This window comes from Gymnoscopelus braueri, assembly GCF_963280865.1.
Source record: "Gymnoscopelus braueri genome assembly, chromosome: 13".
Taxonomy (NCBI): Eukaryota; Metazoa; Chordata; class Actinopteri; order Myctophiformes; family Myctophidae; genus Gymnoscopelus; species Gymnoscopelus braueri.
In genome coordinates this window covers 35,219,373-35,238,643 of record NC_137615.1, presented here as the reverse complement: position 1 = coordinate 35,238,643, position 19,271 = coordinate 35,219,373, and the positions used below count along the sequence as shown (strand labels likewise).

Sequence of the window (19,271 nt, the reverse complement as noted above, 5' to 3'; positions counted from 1 at the left end):
AACGCGACATTTACGAAAGACACTTGAATGTTACCTAAACTACACTAATATCCACGCACGTGTATTTATTTTTTGACCAATATTTAAACTTTTCATAAGAACACATTTGTTAAGTTTCTCGGAAAACAGGAAACTTTCCAAGGTGAAATGTTCTTTGTATTGAAATGTATTAAACGCACCCAAACCCCGTTTTAAGAACATGTACTGTCGTGAATTAGGCCTATGTTTTATTAATATTTAACTTAAATCTGGATATTTGTTTCCTATCTGCAATTTTTATGTTGTCTTCAATATAACCTACTACATTTGTGTAATGTAGTGACCATTAAGTGACTTAATTTACTTGTAGTTTGAAGTTTCTAAACAAAACAAACAACATGATGCCTGACACTGACAGTTTGGTCTAGGCTTTACGGTAAACATGGCGGCCCCCTTGTCACCATGAGATCATCTAGCTAGAATGTTCTAGTGTGTTCATATTTCTTCATTTATAAGTCATTTATGACGTGCTGCTGTCCTGTCTAACCTGTTAAGGACTTGTCGGGAGAAACTTGAAAGCAGAATTATCTAACGTATTTGTTCTGGACACTGGAAAAGGTAGGTTAATAAGACTGATGGTCAGTTGATGTGCCAATGGCAGCTATTGACAAGATGAATTTATGGTGGATTAGATTACTAAAAGGAACGTCTATTAATGAAAATACATGTGTTAATGTTGTGATTCTTCTCTTCAGTATACTTACGATTTTCAAACTATTGCTGTAGCGTTGGTCTCAAATGGGATAAGTTAACACATTTAACAACAGTTAACACAAGTTTACACAGACAGTGTAAAGTAAGTAATTAACTAAGTACTGTACATTTACTTAAGTAAAATGTTGAGGTATTTTTACTTTCCTGGAGTATTTCCAATTACTACTTTTACTTCTACTCCACTACATCTCAGAGGCAAATATTTTTCCACCACTCCACATGAACTTGTTAAACTGCTGAAGTGCTGATACATTTATCAAAGCTCGATGTTCGACTAGATTATATACCTATTTATGGGATTCATTGTTATGTGATCCAGCAAATGTTATTGCACTTTGTTGTAAAGTTTCTGTCTCCGTTTAAAGAGCTATGGCAGAAGGCAGACGAGTCCCCCACAACCTCCAGGGTGTCCTACAGATGGCACTGGCAGTAGAAGCTGGGGATGCTGCAGATGGCCCCGCCCCCATTGAACCCATGTCAGAGGAGGTACAGTAATGTTTATTAATCAATACATCAATCTGTTCAGGTGCACAACATCATCTCATCAATGTACAGTATGTTATGTTCCAAGATCCGAAATAAAAGCCCAGAGTTTGTACTTCACATTCACACATTATTGTAAACCTAATGGGCAATACATCTCTTTCACTAGCAATACCATTCATTTAGCTACAGTGACATCACGCCCTAGTAGTACGTGCAAATATGGGGGAAATAATCGACTTCATGTGAGTGTGTTTGAGGTGTGAACAATGGTGCTTTTTTAGTGGATTTGCCTACTTTTCGTGGCTCTGGAGCTTGAAAAAAGAATATTAACATCATGTCCTCTATTTCAGGGGTCTTCAACAGGGAGTCCGTGACCCCAAGGGGGTCCCCGAGATACTACAGGGGGGCTGTCCCTTTTTACATTAACCACCTCAGCATCCCTACTCGGGGGAGAACATTAGCCAAATATAGCAGATCGTGTTGTGAGCATGTAGATTGGCTATTTTCGGCAAAGAGGTTTGGTGTACAGAGTGAAAGGTCAAGTTTACTAAGTATTGTCGGTTTAAGTGGTTAAATGTCTGAAAATACACATTAGCATGAATCCAACATACACCGATGACAGTGCCGTCAAGCAAGTCTATGAAGCTATCTATGACATCTATGAAAAAGTTGAATCTGCAACACAATTGGGGGTCCCTGCTTCATCTCCCTCTCATCTCAGGGGTCCTTGGCCTGGAAGACGTTGAGGACACCTGCTCTGTTCCTTTATCATAATAAGATGGTGGTTGTTGCAGGTCCCTGCACTACAATATGTAACCATAGTTTTGCGTTAGGAAAGAGAAAGATATCTGTCGCACAAACCTAGTGCTGATACTGGTGTTGTTTGCAACCATGTTTGCACCTCCCATGACAATGGGTGGATTTCCGCCATTATTATTATTATTTTTTAAAGTATAACATTATTTAATATGTCAGCAGTTTCTTTGTATATTTAAGTTATCTGTCATATATGCCCTGTGGAAGTTTTGTTTACAAAGCCTAAAAGGCATATGTATTCATATGTTTCAAAGTTCAATGTCAAAAACACAATTAAGTCGGTAATCTCAACTTAGAAGTTGTAATTGTGACAGCCTTAACTGCGGTTCTCTCTTGTTCCAGAGGAAAGAGTGGCTGAAAGGAGCTCTGGCTGAAGTAGCTAAAGGACAAATGGACGAGGTGGAGCAGATGAAGCGGTGCTTGGCTGTCCTACGCCAAGACGACGTGAGTGTAAGGGAGAGAGAGGGAGAGGAGGAGAGAGACGAAGATGAAGAGGATGAGCGGGAAACGGCTCTGGAGGTCCTGTCAGACTTTTGTGAGAACCTTGACAATGCCAGAGGTAAGTCACACTGTACTGTTATGTGGCATGAATTAATCCATTAAAACCGGGAAAGCATCTGTGTGACCACTTTAATTATGCTATACTTTGGCTATTCAAAAATAGCAGATATACAAGCTCCTAGCGCGTCACTTTGTGCCACGCTATGAGCTTGTAGATCTGCTATTTTTGAAAAATCTTGAAAATGTTTTGAGATGGGGGTCGGCGGTCAACTACATCATTTTGGGGGACCTTGACATGAAAAAGTGTGAGCACCACTGGTGTATAGCAACATAAGTTTTGAATCGGCCTCAGGTCTTAATGGGTTAAGTAAAGCAGCAATTGACAGGCATTTTGACAGGTAAGCCAGTGATGACAAAATGTTATCGTTAATCGCATAATCGTGTGACAGCCCTAATTCATTGACTCCTTCCTAAAACATTCTTTTATCCGACGACATACAGACCTGATGACTCTGGGTGGACTGGACTTGTGCGTCACCCGGTGCCTGTGTCACGCCCAAAGCGGGGTGAGGTGGCGCGCCGCCCAGCTGGTGGCCACCTGTGCCCAGAACATGCCGGAGGTGCAGTGCTACCTGCTCAACATGGGAGCGCTGCCCAAGCTGCTGCAGCTGACGGACACAGACCCCAGTCCCACAGTCAGAGTCAAGACCCTCTACGCCGTGTCATGTGAGTACATTTTGTTCACCCATTTAAAGACCAGAGGCCTGATTTTACAAAATGCCTTCTAAATCAGTGGTTCTCTAACTTTTTCATGCCAACGACCCCCCACCCCCCCCCCAAATGATGGCTGCGGAGCCCCCATCTGAAAATGTTTTGTGCCAGGGACCCCCCAGAAGAGAAATGAAATTATTCACAATTTTTCTAACATTTTCAAGATTTTTTTCAAATATGTTAAAAAATAGCAGATGTACAAGCTCGCAGCGCAGTGCTTTGAGCTTGTGTGTCTATTTTTGAGAGCCACTGTTCTAACCCGAGTTTTTTGATATATATAGCTAAAATTTTAAATGACACAGGTTAACTGAAGCTAAAATAAAAACTAAAGTTGAACAAATGAGAAAACTAAATGCAAAACTAAAACAAACTAAAACTAAATAGAATTGCATGTAAAGTAATCTTTGTTTTAGTTTTTCCACCATCATATCCCATGTCTTGCATAATACCATATGCACTTGTAAAACTAAATCAAAATAATTTTAATGTATAATAATAATACTTTAAATATGAAATTTAAATGAATATTTAAAAACTGTTATAATTCTGGTCTGGGTGGGCTATGTACTGTATGTATGCCATGTACAATCACATTTGGCTTGTCCACATTCCTGTTTTTACATTACCCACCAGGACGTTACAGTATCAGCATCATTCAATTGCCATGTACAGTGTAGTGACATAGTACAAGACAAGGACAGCAGTAAGACACTGAATATACTGTAGGTTGTTACTGTCCATACGGTGAAATGTACTTCATATTGGGACAGGTATTGCCCGTATTCCACGAGGAAGCCTTCCAGAATAGAAAATGTTCAAAAGATTTTGAAAACTTTCAAATATAGTGAAAATACTTTAGCAGATCTACAAGCTCACAACGTGCCACGAGGTCGTAAGCGTACAGATCTGCTATTCAATATTTTTGCATGGCAAAATACAGTATTTATAATAAAAAAAAACACACTTCTTGATCATCCAATTAATTGACTAATTGAATTGATAGAATAATTGCTAAGAAAATAATCGATAGGTTCAGGTCTTGCATACTGTACTGTAGGTGTGTCATCCAGGTGTACACATCGACTATATTCACATGGCGGCCAACCCATCGGGGTGGTTTGGGTACGTCAACCCAGAATATGACATGTGATGCATTCCAGTTCACTGCCAGTCATTATTCTCTCTTTTTCTCTCTAATCCGTCACCCCAGGTCTGGTTAGGGAGCAGGAGGCGGGACTCCGAGCGTTCCTGTCTCATGATGGCTTCTCGGTGCTGATGAGAGGAATGCAGTCTGCCAACGAGAAGCTAAGGACCAAGTCCGCCTTTCTGCTGCTCAACCTCCTCACAGCGCACCCAGAGCAGAAAGGTAGGATGCGTTATGCACTTGACTCATTAACCCATTCAAACCGGGAAAGCATCTGTGTCATTTTAGATCGTAACCACTTAAAACATTATTTTATACTTTGGCTATTCAAAAATAGCACCCAACGGTGGGTGTGGTAATAGTTCTGTAATGGTCCCGATTATGATTGGCATGGTTGTGTTGAGGTGGGTGTCCAAATAATGTGTATGGGGTGACCTGGAACAAACGGGGGCACAGTATTAGGCTGCAGCCCCCCATTCAGAGCCAGGTTACAGAGCAGGTTGTTTGTGGACTTCAGCCACAGCTTCAGCAGTGGCTACAGTTCTGGCAATACAGTGAACTGGTGGCAGTAAAGTGAACATTAGGAAGTGCTGTATAATACTGAAAAATAGCAGCAAAAATGTGAAATAGCAATTCAAAATGGGAATGGGAGTTGTACAGTCCATATCTGTAAACTATTACAGGTTACTTTTTGTGTTTTTGTCACTAGCCTGGTGGATTGAGAATACTTTTGTTGCTTCTAGCAGCAGCAGCTAGCAGGGCTGAAAATGACACAGTTTCAACTGAAAAACAATTGTCGACACGAAAGCATTGTGCAACAAAGTATAAATTAACCGTATCGCCTGTGTAATCTTTCCTCCAGACACGGTTCTGTCCATGGGTATGGTGCAACAACTGGTATCTGTTCTGCGCTCTCCCCACTCCACGTTCCACGAACACGTCCTTGGCGCCCTCTGCTGGTAAGAAACATTGTTCTTTCTCTCTGCCATGCATGAACACATTTCATCTTAGTCCAGTCCACTACTTTAGAACTTCTCCAGTCTTATTCAGTCTTTTTCATCCCCTTTGTAGTCTGGTGGAGGAGAGCCCCCAGGGGGTCAGAGAATGCAGGAGTCCTTCTCTGAGCCTGGAGGAGCTGCTCAAACAGCGAGCCAAAGACATCCAGGGCAAAGAAGAGTGTCAGGTACAATGCATATAATTATTATTGTGTTAACCGTGTGTCAGTAAATGAATGGAAAAGCAGATGAAGCAGCAGTCCTCTATGTCAATGGTTCTCAAACTTTTTAATTACAATGTCTCCCCTTAACTCTGACAATATACAAATGGAACCAAATGGACCCAAACGGGTCCATTTGGTTCCATTTGGTTCCATTTGGTTCCATTTGTTTACTGTCAGAGTTACAGACTTGAAAGGGTCAATTTAGACCCCCCCCTAAAAGAACCCAGAGAGTCCCTGTAATCCACATGTGAAGCTGTACTGTAAAGGAATTGTACTCTATGTTGCAAAGTCCTCATTGAAGGTTGCAGAAATGGACCAAAGCTAATTCAGCAGCTCATAAGGTCATAAAGATTTATTGTGTCATCTGATCTGAACAAATTGAGATTAACATCGAGATATTGATCACGTGGCTATTGTTGCGCATTGATATTGTTATTATATTGTTAATGATATACTGTAGCAACGTTTACAATAATATGACCTTAACTGTAGGCCTACAGTGTAAGAGCCCTGAGTAATTTATTGGTGGTTATAAACCCATTTATAGACCCCTTAACAGACGACGTCACACTGATAAGAACCAGTATGCGTGCAACCAGTATGCGCGCAATGAAACCCATTCTGTCAGGTCTCGCTAGGACGCGCCTCACTAGCCAACACACAAGAGGGGGTTGGGGTGTGCTGAAACCAGCGCACCCCGAAACAACAGGATTAGAATTGATTGCATGAAACAATCACCTGTGCATCCAGTCTCAATGTTGGTAAACAAATAATTGGTCTATACATGTTTTGATTAGCAAATTAAAACAAATTAAGTGTGAATGTTCTTTTGCTAAATAATTTTAACACACACACTAATATGCTTGTTCAACTTTACATTTTTGTTTCCCATAGGAAGAACTGGACTTCTGTGAGCGTTTGAGAGCCGTGTGCTTCAGTGGATGGCAGGGGGATGATAACACAATGGATCGCTGAGCTCCCTCAGGCCTCATGTTCTGTCACAAGCCCTGTCAAGGATTTTACAGACCTGGACCATGGTAAATGAATGCTGTCCATTCATTTTTCATTTATCATGTTACTGCTGGACTACAGAAACCCTCTCAGAGGGCAGACTTCGCTATTGTTCACAAATCTGATGATAAGTGGATGGACCACACCGATACCGGCCAATACATGTTCATTCAAAGCTTTGGCTATATATTGTACATAGACCATTATCCATTCAATGGTTTTATTTTTAGGTTTTATTTGTTTACATTTTCTCAACAGTTATTAAAATATTGCGGATATTACCTGTATAACTGCCTTAATGTTGGGTAAACATTGTGTGGTTATAAGTCATGGATATTTGAATTTAATTCATAGATCAATCTTTTCTATTTTCTTTTCTTTTCAGCTATAGACTTTCCAAATCAATTCACATTGTAAAAATGTATTAAAATTCAGCGATAACGTAACTTGAATTAAAGCAAGTTTAGGAGTAGGACTACCTTTGGTTCAGCCAGTCAGTGCAAAGACTGTGTTGTGAGCTGTGAGGACCTGAGTTTGAATCCAACTCTTGGTCTTGTCTCGCATGTCTATCCTCTCTCTGCCCTTTGTTTCCTGTCTCTCTATAATCCCCTATTTAAGAAATAAATGATGAAAAATAAAGCAAGTTTAATGTCTGCATGTTGATTTTCATACTGTGTGAAATTAATGGAATCCAATGGCATCCTTGAAAATCAAACAATGTTATGTGCAGTATGTTTTAGAAAATGGTTACAACTCACAGCATACTTGACATTACTTGTGAAGTATGTGAGGGTCCCCCTGCTGTCTATTCTTGGCCCTCTCCTTTTTTCCCTCTACACCAAATGTCTTTGCCGAAGCTGATCTATAAGCTCACTACACGTTGTGATGCGTTGTGAGCTTTCCTTGTATATCTGCAATTTTCAACCAAATGTTTGTCTATATCTCTTACAAAACGGGTCTCCAGGTCATCCAAGTTTCCCTCTCTCCCACTGTATTTTACTCATTTATTACTTTGAGTCAACTTTTCTCTCAATAACATATTAAATAATTGTTTTACACCATATTTATTATGAATACTTGTCAATTTCAGTGCATAATAGAAGTGGAAAATGCTGAAAACACAAAAATTAGGCACGCCAAGTATTATCAACTTATGTATATTCACATGCACTTATGTACAGGATGGTTTCTGCCATACAGTTAAAACAATTCATTTGTAGAGATGCATTCTGGAGAATCTTATTTGAAAAGCAATGAATGGGAAATAATGTAATTAAATATCAAATGGAAATTATAGCGTGTGTGTGTGTGTTAGTGCTGCACGATTCTTGCTCAAATGTGAATCACGATTTTCCTCCATAAGAATTGAGATCACGATTCTCACACGATTCTCACACAATTCTCTTGTAAATATAAAAATATTAAGAAAAAAAAAAAAAAAAAGTGTGTGTGTGTGGGTGGTGCGTACGTGCGTGTGTGTGAAGATGCATTCTTACATGAATTGTCCTTTCCTATATGACTTGTGGGCATTCACATTCCCACTTGGCAAAGTTCTGAATAGAGCCAGCAAATGTTAACTGCTGACCAGACCAAGTCCACTCCAGACTCAGTCCTTGCGCTAATGTAAAGAAAAGCCAAGAGAAATGGAAGCCGTTCAAAGCAACTATCAGGATTTTAGAGATGAATAAAAAGTGAGGCAGACAGTTGAGACTTCCGAAGCCAGCGGGCTTCTGACTAAGCCCTTTTCCATTTTCCAAGTTCATCCATGTTCTCCACCGCCTGGATATCTCCCACAGCAATGAGCAGCTGAGCCAGATAATAGGTACCCATGACAATGGTATTTCCGTGCTCCAACTGTTCCAGCACCTTGAACATCTGAAGCGCCAGCATCAGGTCTGAAACGATGAAGGACAAGCCCCCTAACATCGAGGCTGCTCTGCGGGTTTGAATGGCTAATCCCCCCATTAGGACAATTAAACCGACGTACACTCCCACAGCTGGAGTCAGTAATCCTGAGTCAGGATGCTTCTGTAGGTACGGATAGAGGTGAATGTAGACACCTCCTCCCAGCACAAACAGGATCACGTTAATGAGACGGGAGCAGGTAGAGGAGGAGGAGGAGGAATATGTGGAATATCGAGTGGAGAGGAAGGTGAAGGAGTACAGTAGATGAGCCACAGCAAATGCTGCCATTCCTAGGACAGACATGAAAGATAACATGAACTGCTGGAAGAAATTAAACATTGCAATGCTTTTTGACAGCAAATGTATAATAAAAGCTTGTTGAATATAATATATCTAAATATCATTTCTTATTCAGATGAACTTTTGAAACAAGAACAGTATTTCACTGGTGGTTCTGATAATGGACCGAATGTTGTTCTGTTTATTTTGTAATAAATGAACCATAGGAAGTTGTGTGACAGCAGCATAGTCTCAATGTGAAACTCATTTCACATAGTGTGTTGTAGTTATTCAGAAAACAGAATTTGAACTTGTGACTGTCACACAGATCTTCAAAGAATCTGCATGCAACAAATCACTAGTATTAAATCTGTACAACTCTAATATTTATCCATGTTGAACGTGCATTCCCCTGAGACAGGCACCAGCCAGCCTCATACCTTGGAGGAACAGTTCGGGCCATATTAGGCACCAGTCCCCAGCTGCCGAGAAGACCAGTCCCCCTGCCACGCCCAGGACACTCTGCGCGCCGCTCCAACTCAGCACGATTAGAGCTAACAGGATCACCGGGGCTGACTTAACACCTGCAGCCATGACAGATGGGGGGGAGTCAGGAGTCCATAGGTAGAAATAGGCAGCTGTGGCCAAAAAGAAGGGCACGAGAAAGAGAAAGAGAACGCAGGACTGATAGAGTGGGAAATGAGAGAGTAGGTGGTGGGGGGAGGGGGAGGCATTAAAAGTGGCATTAAAAGAAACATCACAACGATGCAATGATTACAAGCAATTCTACTGTGTTTGCATCAGAATCAATGGCATACTAAGCCGTTGTTTCTCAATGTCGGGTCCAGGGACCACCAAGTATGAGTCTGTAACTCTGAGTCCCAGAGATAAATGTTTTTGGGCGGTGTAGCCGCCCCTATAAGTGGGGTTGGGACACCTCATTAGTATTAGTTTCCTGCGCTGTGATTGGCCCACTTTCCTGTACTGTGATTGGCTGACTCTATTGGCTGACTCTATTCAGCACTGTGATTGGCTAGCGAGACACATGATGACATTAATAACCTATAAATAGGATTATGCACTTCCAAAAATTCTTTTTTTTTGGAAGTGAGCTTCCATCACTATGATGACCACTGTGATGACCACACCGCCCACTTCACACTGGGTGTGATTTTTTTTTTTAATCAAATGGGGGTCCACGGTCTAATGCATATCAATCTGGGGGTCCTTGAGATGAAAAGGGTTGAGAATCACTACACTAGGCAATACAAGCGCAGGTACTGGATGTCATGACTGCATGCAGGAGTGAGCTTTAAAGTGGTTATATTAGCTACCGTGTTTCTCCTCTGTCTCCTGTCGTAGGCATGTGTCTCCAGGATGTCCATCTCCTCCAAGCTGATTGAAGCTGATTCAGGTGTTGAATGGGGTCCTTGTTGGTCCTATCAGCACAATATATGTCTTTCTCCTGCTTCTGCCCTTCCTTTATTCAGAGTCCTACTTCTAGCTTCTCTTTTCCCCTTCTCCCTCTCACAGTCTGTCCTCTCGTCAGAGCAGTGTCGTGTCTCTTTGGTGGTGTGTTCAGACGACAATGAACTTTGGACCAATCCTCTCTACAGGCCAGGGGATGTGTCTGATAGCTCTGCGATAATCAATGTGTTCCATGTTTTGAGTTTTCATGTTCAGCCAAAGAGAACTTTGACCCCATTCAACTGCAAGATGACATCGCCAAATAGAGGGCAAAGTTGAACTAGGCTGATAGTATATCTGACTACTACTTGAACATTTCTAATAGCAGCTGCTATACCTACATGTACTGTATATGGGGAAATGTTTTTAATTCATGGTATCCAATTATCTTCTGTTTGAACATTGAGGATTTTTTGTATTTACTGCACTGTTTTCCATACCAAGATTATCTTACATTATATAGCACACAGTTTCCCCAAAACACGGTATAGTAAGACACTGTAAAGGTGACTTGAGGACACTGTGCCACTGTGCTAGGGTGTGGTAGAAGCATAAGGTAGCTTTTTCATGAGCAACATATTTGAGGTGGTCTGTTATGAAACTCTCATTTGTACAATAAAGTCATTTGAGTCATGTTCCTGGTCGCAGTCGCATTTTCACTAGGAGTCATGTGCCAATGGATGCAGCATCACACAACAGAAAGTGGAACCACATTCATAAAGGTTTTTCACCGGCATTCACCAATTTCACTTACTTATTTTTGAGCGGTGTAGCCGCTCCTATAAGTGGGTTTGGGACCCATCCGTGGGAATGTTTTTCTTTCCGTCGTGAAAATTTGTCTTTCGCTGTACTGTGATTGGCTGATTGGTATTCAGACCCTTTGCTCAGTACTGTGATTGGCTAGCGAGACGCATGACGAAATTAGTAACTCATAAATAGCACCACTCACTTAAAAAAAAATATATATATTAAGTGAGCTTCCATCACTGTGATGACCACTGTTGTTTTTAAATAGCACCGCTCACTTCACACTGGGTGTGATTTTTTTAAATAACCCCACACCAAACATCTCTTGTTCTATGCCTCTGAGACATTCACTGATTATGTAATGTTGACCTTTTCCCTTTATGACCCAAAGGTCAGTCTTCAGGACAGCCTACTTAAGGGCAGCTGGGGTTGGAAGGTGCTAGAAAAAGCACTATAAATAAAGTATAAATACAGTCCATTCCCACCAAGTTCCATAAAAAGTTTCCCATTCGTTCTTGGGCGGTGCCATGTGATTAGTCCGACGGCTCATTATTCCAACTTCCCATTGGTCTGACTGGCCCCATTATAACTAATCCTATCCCTAACCTCACACTAACCTAATGGTCGGAATAATGGGATGTCAGAATTATGAGCGGACCCCTCTTGGGCTTGACCTTGAACTTTCCGACCCAAAACTTGAGAACCATCTGTTCTCAAGTTACTTTACCGTACACACACACACACACACACACACACACACACACACACACACACACACACACACACACACACACACACACACACACAAACACTGACTTTTTGGCCCAGACCGGCCCACCACAACCGCCATGCAGATACTCTACCGCCCGCTCCGTGGAGGCACATACAAACGCACACATGCCCTTAATACCACTACTTTTACTGAATAGCATCCCTCCGTGTTCTGGAGTATTGAGTAAAATAAATGATAACTACATGACCCATACACAACTACACCACCTAAATATGATAGTTAGCCTACAGTACTTACAAACAATGAGAGTGTGTTGCTCTTATAAGGAGGATGCAGGCTCAAGCACATCATGGCACTGGCAGCAAGCTACCCTACTCTGGGGAGATCATCTCTACTGAAGATTGTGTAATGGACCTACAAACCTGGACATGAGCAGTAGAGGACTATTATGAAATGGTGAAGTATGAACATGATTACATGCAAAAATGAGTCTGCATGCAATCAGAACTTTAGTTTGCTAAAGCATAGAAAACAAGGGTAGGCTATAATGATCCGAGAATGCATCTGGAGTGTAGTAAAGCTATATTTGTATAATGGTTATGTGACTATCAGATGTATTTGAGGACAACACTGTCCAACACAATTTTTAGTATCAATACTGCAATGTAGAAATACTCTGTTACAAGTACAAATCCGGAATTCAAAATTTACTCGAGTAAATGTACAAAAGTATTGGTATGAAAATGTACTTAAAGTACCAAAAGTAGAAAGTTCTCATTATGCAGATTGTCCCGTTTCACAAGTTTTCAAAAAAGAAAAATAGCAGATCTACAAGCTCACAATGCGTCTCATCGCGACGCATCGTGAGCTTGTAGATCTGCTATTTTCAAACAGCCTAAGTTTAAATAGGGCTGAAGTGGGTAATGTATGTTTTGTAATAATAAACAAAATGTATCTAAGTTTTCAAATAATTGTAGTGGAGTAAAAGTACAATATTTGTCTCTGAGATGTAGTGGAGTAGAAGTAAAAGTATAGAAAATGGAAAATACTCCAGTAAAGTAAAAGTACCTCAAAATTGTACTCAAGTACATATTTGAAGTACATGTACCCAGTTACTTTCCACCACTGGAAAGGAGGTACTGAGGCAAAAAAAAACGTTTGAGAATCACTGATTTAGATGATGATAGTTTTAACACTGGGTGGCAGTGTGAGACCGTGGTACCCATGGTAGTAACCCAGGAACTTCAGTGACTAGTTTAGTTTAGTGCAGTACATGTACACTGTTGCTTTCCTCTCATAGCTCTATGTTCATTCACTGACAGACAAGCCACGTCTCACCATCTCACCTTTTCACCTGCATTTCAACCAGTTTTTCCAGGTAATTAATTATGTTGCTGCTTATCAGAGGCTGTAGCCTGGTACCTGTGACTTAGGCTACTGTATAGTAAAGCTATATTTGTATAATTGATTATGTGACTATCAGGTGTATATGAGGACTCCACTGTCCAACACATTAAGGATGGGCTGTGTTGGCACCGAAGTTGGGGAAAAAACTCCCCCTGGTTAGCATTAAGCCTGCCTACACCTTTAGGTAGTTTTAAAAGCATGCTAAAGACCCATCTATTTACTGTAGTGTAGAGGATGTTTAGGTTCACTTGTTATCGTAATTCTGCTCCCTCTCTTGCTGCGATTATGTCTTCCTAGTTAGTTGTGTGTTTTCCTTTGTGATTCTTTGTGTCTTTTGTCGGGCTGCGCCCCGAGTCAGTGTAATAGCTGGATGGGGGGGGGGGGGGGTGCATTACAAATACAGAACCTAGTATGAACCTATTATTTATTTATTTATTGTATTTATTTTGTAATTGATTACGTCTGTGAATTACTTTGTTATTTGTTATTATGGAGTGGCATTGTGTTAACACCCTGTCTCCCATCAGGTGTGAAGTCTAAAGTTCCAGAGGTTATGAGGAGACGCAGGACCTCGCCTCAGCCAAGTGAGGAGGAGGAGGAGGAGACAGATGAAGATGAGGAGTGGACTCCTATTCTGTCTGGTAACCTTGAACACTATTACCACAGTCTATAACAAGTAGAAGTCCTATAGTGATGAAAATAGTCTTATTGAAGTTGGAATAGAGCAGTGGTTGTCAAAAATTGTCATGTCAAGGACCCCCAGTTTGATATGCATTAGGCCACGGACCCCCATTTGATAAAAGTTTACAATCTACAGTGTAAAGTCCTAAGTGTTTCTTTAACTCTGATAGCGTACAGATGGGACCAAATGGACAGCTCAAAGTAGGGCCAATATCCAATTCATTTATTTTTTACATACAGTAGGTCTACACGTGACAATAGCCTCTAATGAGTTCAGAGCAATGTGTTGGGTTTCAGACAGGCATGGGTTAACTGAGACTACAAGCTTCTTCTGTTCTGCATATCTGTCCTTGAACCAGTCACAACTCAGTGGAGAGCTACAGTTATGGACTGTGTGCGTGTGCGTGTGCGTGTGCGTGTGCGTGTGCGTGTGCGTGTGTGTGTGTGTGTTTTTCAGGTGGTCAGGTGATAGAGGCAGTACCAGTGCGTTCTGGCAAAAGAACGCTCAGGAAGCGAGTCAAAGTTAACTACACGGAACCGGAAGTGCCAGAAGATGATCATTATTACTGTAATAATTATCTCTGTTTACATCAATCAATATTTCTCCCTCTCTCTCGTTCTCTGACTCAACATCTTTTTCTCTGTCCTTAATTTATCACGAGTCAAATACTTTTAACAATGTTTTTAGTTGCATATCACATACTTTGCAACACTGTTCGTTGTTCAACTCTTGTGTGTGTGTGTGTGTGTGTGTGTGTGTGTGTGTGTGTGTGTGTGTGTGTGCGCGCGCGCGCGTGTGTGTGTGTGTGCGTGTGTGTGCACATGTGTACAGTCTGTGACCAGTGTGGGGAGTTCTTTTTAAAGGAATGTGACAAACATGGAGATCCTGTCTTCATACAGGACTTTAAAAAAGTAGCTCTACCAGAGACTGACAGAGCCTGGAAGACCCTGCCTCCTGGATTTACGGTAAACATTCATTCATACATTCATGCATACATACATACATATGTAAATGGTAAAATGGTGCATTTATATAGCGCTTTTATCCAAAGCGCTTTACATAGATTGTGCATTACATTCACCGAGGGCGGAGGAAACCATGCAAGGCACCAACCTGCTCATCAGGATAAATTAGGGGTTCAGCGTCTTGCTCAAGGACACTTCGACACAAACTCTGGGGGAATCGGGGATCGAACTGGGAACCTCACGGTTGCCACCCGGCCGCTCTACCGGCCACTCTACCCCTGAGCCACTGCCGCCCCATACTGTACATATGTTATATATATACATACATTCATGCATGCATGATATCTTAATAGCAATTAAGATATGCATATCTTAACAACTGTCTCTCCCTCTCTCTCTTTCTCTATCTAACTGCCTGTGTGTGTGTGTGTGTGTGTGTGTGTGTGTGTGTGTGTGTGTGTGTGTGTGTGTGTGTGTGTGTGTGTGTGTGTTCAGATTAAGCAGTCAGGCATTCCAAACGCAGGTCTAGGAGTGTTTTACTGTGGACACACTAAGCTTGTTGCTGGGACTCACTTTGGGCCGTATGTGGGAGTCAAGACAGACAAAGAGGAAGCTGTGAAGAGTGGATACTCCTGGGTGGTGAGTGTGCGTGCGTGCGTGCGTGCGTGCGTGCGTGCGTGCGTGCGTGCGTGCGTGCGTGCGTGCGTGCGTGTGCGTGTGTGCGTGCGTGTGTGGCAAAATGTGTTCAAGTGGAAGTTTTTGCCTAATGGTGGCGCTAGAGCAGTTATTTGAAGCTTGTAGATCTGCTATTTTCGGCAAATGTTCCCCCCAGAAAATGGATGCTAGGGTGTTTTATGTAAGAAAAATTTAAGATAAAGATACAAATCCTATCCAAACATTTGGCTGTAACAACTCCCAGAGCCCCCTGTTGAAGGCCCGTGATATATTTGTAATGTCAGTATATGATTATAAAACATAAATATGTTTATTTTTCTTTAGATCCGGAGGGAGAAAAGCCGGTATGACTACATCGATGCTAAGGACGAAACTCAGTCCAACTGGATGAGGTGGGACATGATTTTCTGGTTGTAAACTGTCCATACAGACAGCACTTGAGTAAATGTACTTAGTTACTTTCCATTAGCAGTGAGCGCTATTAGTACAGCATTCAGGGAGCAGTTAGGGGTTAAGTGTCTTGCTGCAGTGGCTCAGGGGTAGAGTGGTCGGGTAGAGTGAACTGGAAACCGCAAGGTTCCCAGTCCGATCCTGGGCTGGGGGGCTCCCCCAGAGTTAGTGTCGAAGTGTCCTTGAGCAAGACGCTGAACCCCTAATTGCTCCAGATGAGCAGGTTGGTGCCTTGCATGGTTTCCTCCGCCATCGGTATGTGTGTGTGAATGGGTTAATGTAATGCGCAATCTATGTAAAGCGCTTTGGATAAAAGCGTTATATAAATGCACCATTTACCATTTACCATTTTGCTCATGGACACAGGAAGGTGAAGTAGATGCACATAATGCAGATACAGGCATATTCACCTTTAATGTGACATGTGACAACTCTAACTAAACCGCTTGTGGTCTGAATCAAATACATATAGGCCTACAATAAAATTGTATTTGTTATGATACAGTATAGAATAGATTTGTATTTTGCAAATAAATAAAATAAATGGGCCTCTGTCACTCAGAATGGGTGAATGTAATGCACAATCTATGTAAAGCGCGCGTGTGTGTGTGTGTGTGTGTGTGTGTGTGTGTGTGTGTGTGTGTCTGTGTGTGTGTGTGTGTGTGCGCGCGCATGTGTGTGTCAGGTATGTGAACTGTGCCCGTCATGAGACAGAACAGAACCTGATAGCGTTCCAGCATAAAGGACGGGTCTTGTATCGTTGCTGTCGTCCTGTGGCCAGAGGAGAAGAGCTGCTGGTTTGGTACGGAGACGATTATGCCAAGGAGCTGGGAATCATCTTTGATGAGCTGTGGGACAACAAGAGCTCTGCTACAGGTAACATGTAACCTTTATGTCTGAGTAGTGTATCTAGGTATGGATCAGTCTAATCTGTAGATTGATCTGTCTATCTATCAGAAATGGGTGCATATAGGCTATAAATGTGTATATACTGTATATATATGTGTTCACTCATTCACTCACTGTGTGCGTGTGTGTGTGTGTGTGTGTGTGTGTGTGTGTGTGTGTGTGTGTGTGTGTGTGTGTGTGTGTGTGTGTGTGTGTGTGTGTGTGTGTGTGTGTGTGTGTGTGTGTGTGTGTGTGTGTGTGTGTGTGTATTTTTTTAATTTATGTGTTATTTGTGCCGCCCTTGACTTTTTGTAATTTTCTGAACTGTAGAGGGTTGAAGTGGACCAGACAATAAAGCAAAGATGTGAGAATGTGTTGTGTGTTGTTAAATTCAGTGTTGCATCCCTGATATCTCTGATACTGATTGTATCCACGTCTTCTCTCTTTCTGCTCTCTCTCTCTCTCTCTCTCTCTCTCTCTCTCTCTCTCTCTCTCTGTCTCTCTGTCTCTCTGTCTCTCTCTCTCTCTCTCTCTCTCTCTCTCTCTCTCTCTCTCTCTCTCTCTCTCTCTCTCTCTCTCTCTCTCTCTCTCAGGAGTGAGGTCCAAGTCCTCTCAGACTAAGGTCTTCTCCTGTTCAGAGTGTCCCTATGCCTTCACATCTCAGCTCTACCTCCATAAACACACCAAGAGGAGCCACAACGACCTCTACTGGCAAATGGTGAGGAATGGAGAGATCGACTCCTCAGCCTGTCAGCCAATAAGCAGCTGTGTGACCAGTCAGAAACAGCCAATAAGCAGCTCTGTGACCAGTCAGAAACAGCCAATAAGCAGCTCTGTGACCAGTCAGAAACAGCCAATAAGCAGCTCTGTGACCAGTCAGAAACAGGGAGACGCAGACAGTCAGTTAAATACTCTGAAGAGACACCAGTTAATCCACACTGGAGAAAAACCTTTCCACTGTAAAAAGTGTGACAAGAGTTTCAGTCAGTCAAGTCACCTGAAGAGACACCAGTTTATCCACACTGGAGAAAAACCTTTCCACTGTGAACGGTGTGATAAGAGTTTCAGTCGGTCAAGTCTCCTTAAGACACACCAGTATACCCACACTGGAGAAAAACCTTTCCACTGTAATCAGTGTGATAAGAGTTTCAGTCGGTCAAGTCACCTGAAGAGACACCAGTTTATCCACACTGGAGAAAAACCTTTCCACTGTGAACGGTGTGATAAGAGTTTCAGTCGGTCAAGTCTCCTGAAGACACACCAGTATACCCACACTGGAGAAAAACCTTTCCACTGTAATCGGTGTGATAAGAGTTTCAGTCAGTCAAATCACCTGAAGACACACCAGTTTGTCCACACTGGAGAAAGACCTTACGCCTGTAATAAGTGTTACAAGAGTTTCAGTGATTTAAACACTCTGAAGACACACCTGGTTGTCCACACTGGAGACAAAGCTTACGCCTGCAAACTGTGTGATAAGAGTTTCAGTCTGTCAAGTAGCCTGAAGAAACACCAGTATACCCACACCGGAGAAAAACCTTACGCCTGTAATAAGTGTGACAAGAGTTTCAGTAATTTAGGTAATCTGAAGACACACCAGGTTGTCCACACTGGAGAAAAACCTTTCCACTGTAATCGGTGTGACAAGAGTTTCAGTCGGTCAAGTCTCCTGAAGATGCACCAGTATACCCACACTGGAGAAAAACCTTACGCCTGTAATAAGTGTGACAAGAGTTTCAGTGATTTAGGTAATCTGAAGAGACACCAGTATACCCACACTGGAGACAAACCTTTCCACTGTAATAAGTGTGACAAGAGTTTCAGTCAGTTTGGTAATCTGAAGACACACCAGTATACCCACACTGGAGACAAACCTTTCCACTGTAATCAGTGTGACAAGAGTTTCAGTCGGTTTGGTCGTCTGAAGACACACCAGGTTGTCCACGCTGTAGAAAAAGCTTACAACGTGTAATCAGTGTAAAAAAAACTGTTTCAACCTGCGAGGTCGCCTGAAAATACACCAGCATACACCAGCATACACCAGCATATTCACACCGAAGGATAAACATCAGATCAGCAGGTTCACACAATGTTTTTCAATGTTTTATCATAAAACATAATCAGTCAAATAAAGTCTTCCATGTTCCACTTTCTCTCGTACAGTAGGTGTCTTGAAAGATGTTTTAAAATATCGTATTGTTAATTGTGTGTCACTGTAACTTTTAAATTCCCCCCCCTAAAACATAATCATCAGGTATTATGGTTATACTAGGAGGAAGATTTTTTTCAAAAAAGTGTACAGAAAGTGTTAAAATTATGTTTTTATGTGGACACGCCTCCAGTTCATTAAGTATACCTGGTTCTCACCTTAG

The 19,271-nt window shown here is 41.8% G+C and overlaps 2 protein-coding genes across 2 annotated transcripts; one reads left to right on the top strand and one right to left on the bottom strand.

Annotated features, from left to right (window-relative positions):
- The first annotated feature begins 431 nt into the window (after window positions 1–431).
- On the top strand, window positions 432–7,824 carry hspbp1 (HSPA (heat shock 70kDa) binding protein, cytoplasmic cochaperone 1). The gene is made up of 8 exons (XM_080447397.1): window positions 432–597; window positions 1,119–1,239; window positions 2,398–2,614; window positions 3,058–3,282; window positions 4,538–4,693; window positions 5,334–5,430; window positions 5,543–5,654; window positions 6,585–7,824. Exons 2-8 carry the CDS (start codon window positions 1,123–1,125, stop codon window positions 6,663–6,665), a joined length of 1,005 nt encoding a protein of 334 aa, XP_080303523.1. The 5' UTR covers window positions 432–597; window positions 1,119–1,122; the 3' UTR covers window positions 6,666–7,824.
- A 611-nt stretch (window positions 7,825–8,435) lies between these two features.
- Window positions 8,436–10,270, bottom strand: tmem86b (transmembrane protein 86B; the record flags this gene model as incomplete). The annotated part of the gene is made up of 3 exons (XM_080447267.1): window positions 8,436–8,896; window positions 9,326–9,569; window positions 10,220–10,270. The coding sequence occupies 3 exons, from the start codon at window positions 10,268–10,270 to the stop codon at window positions 8,436–8,438; spliced, it is 756 nt and encodes a 251-aa protein (XP_080303393.1).
- Between the last annotated feature and the right edge of the window lie 9,001 nt (window positions 10,271–19,271).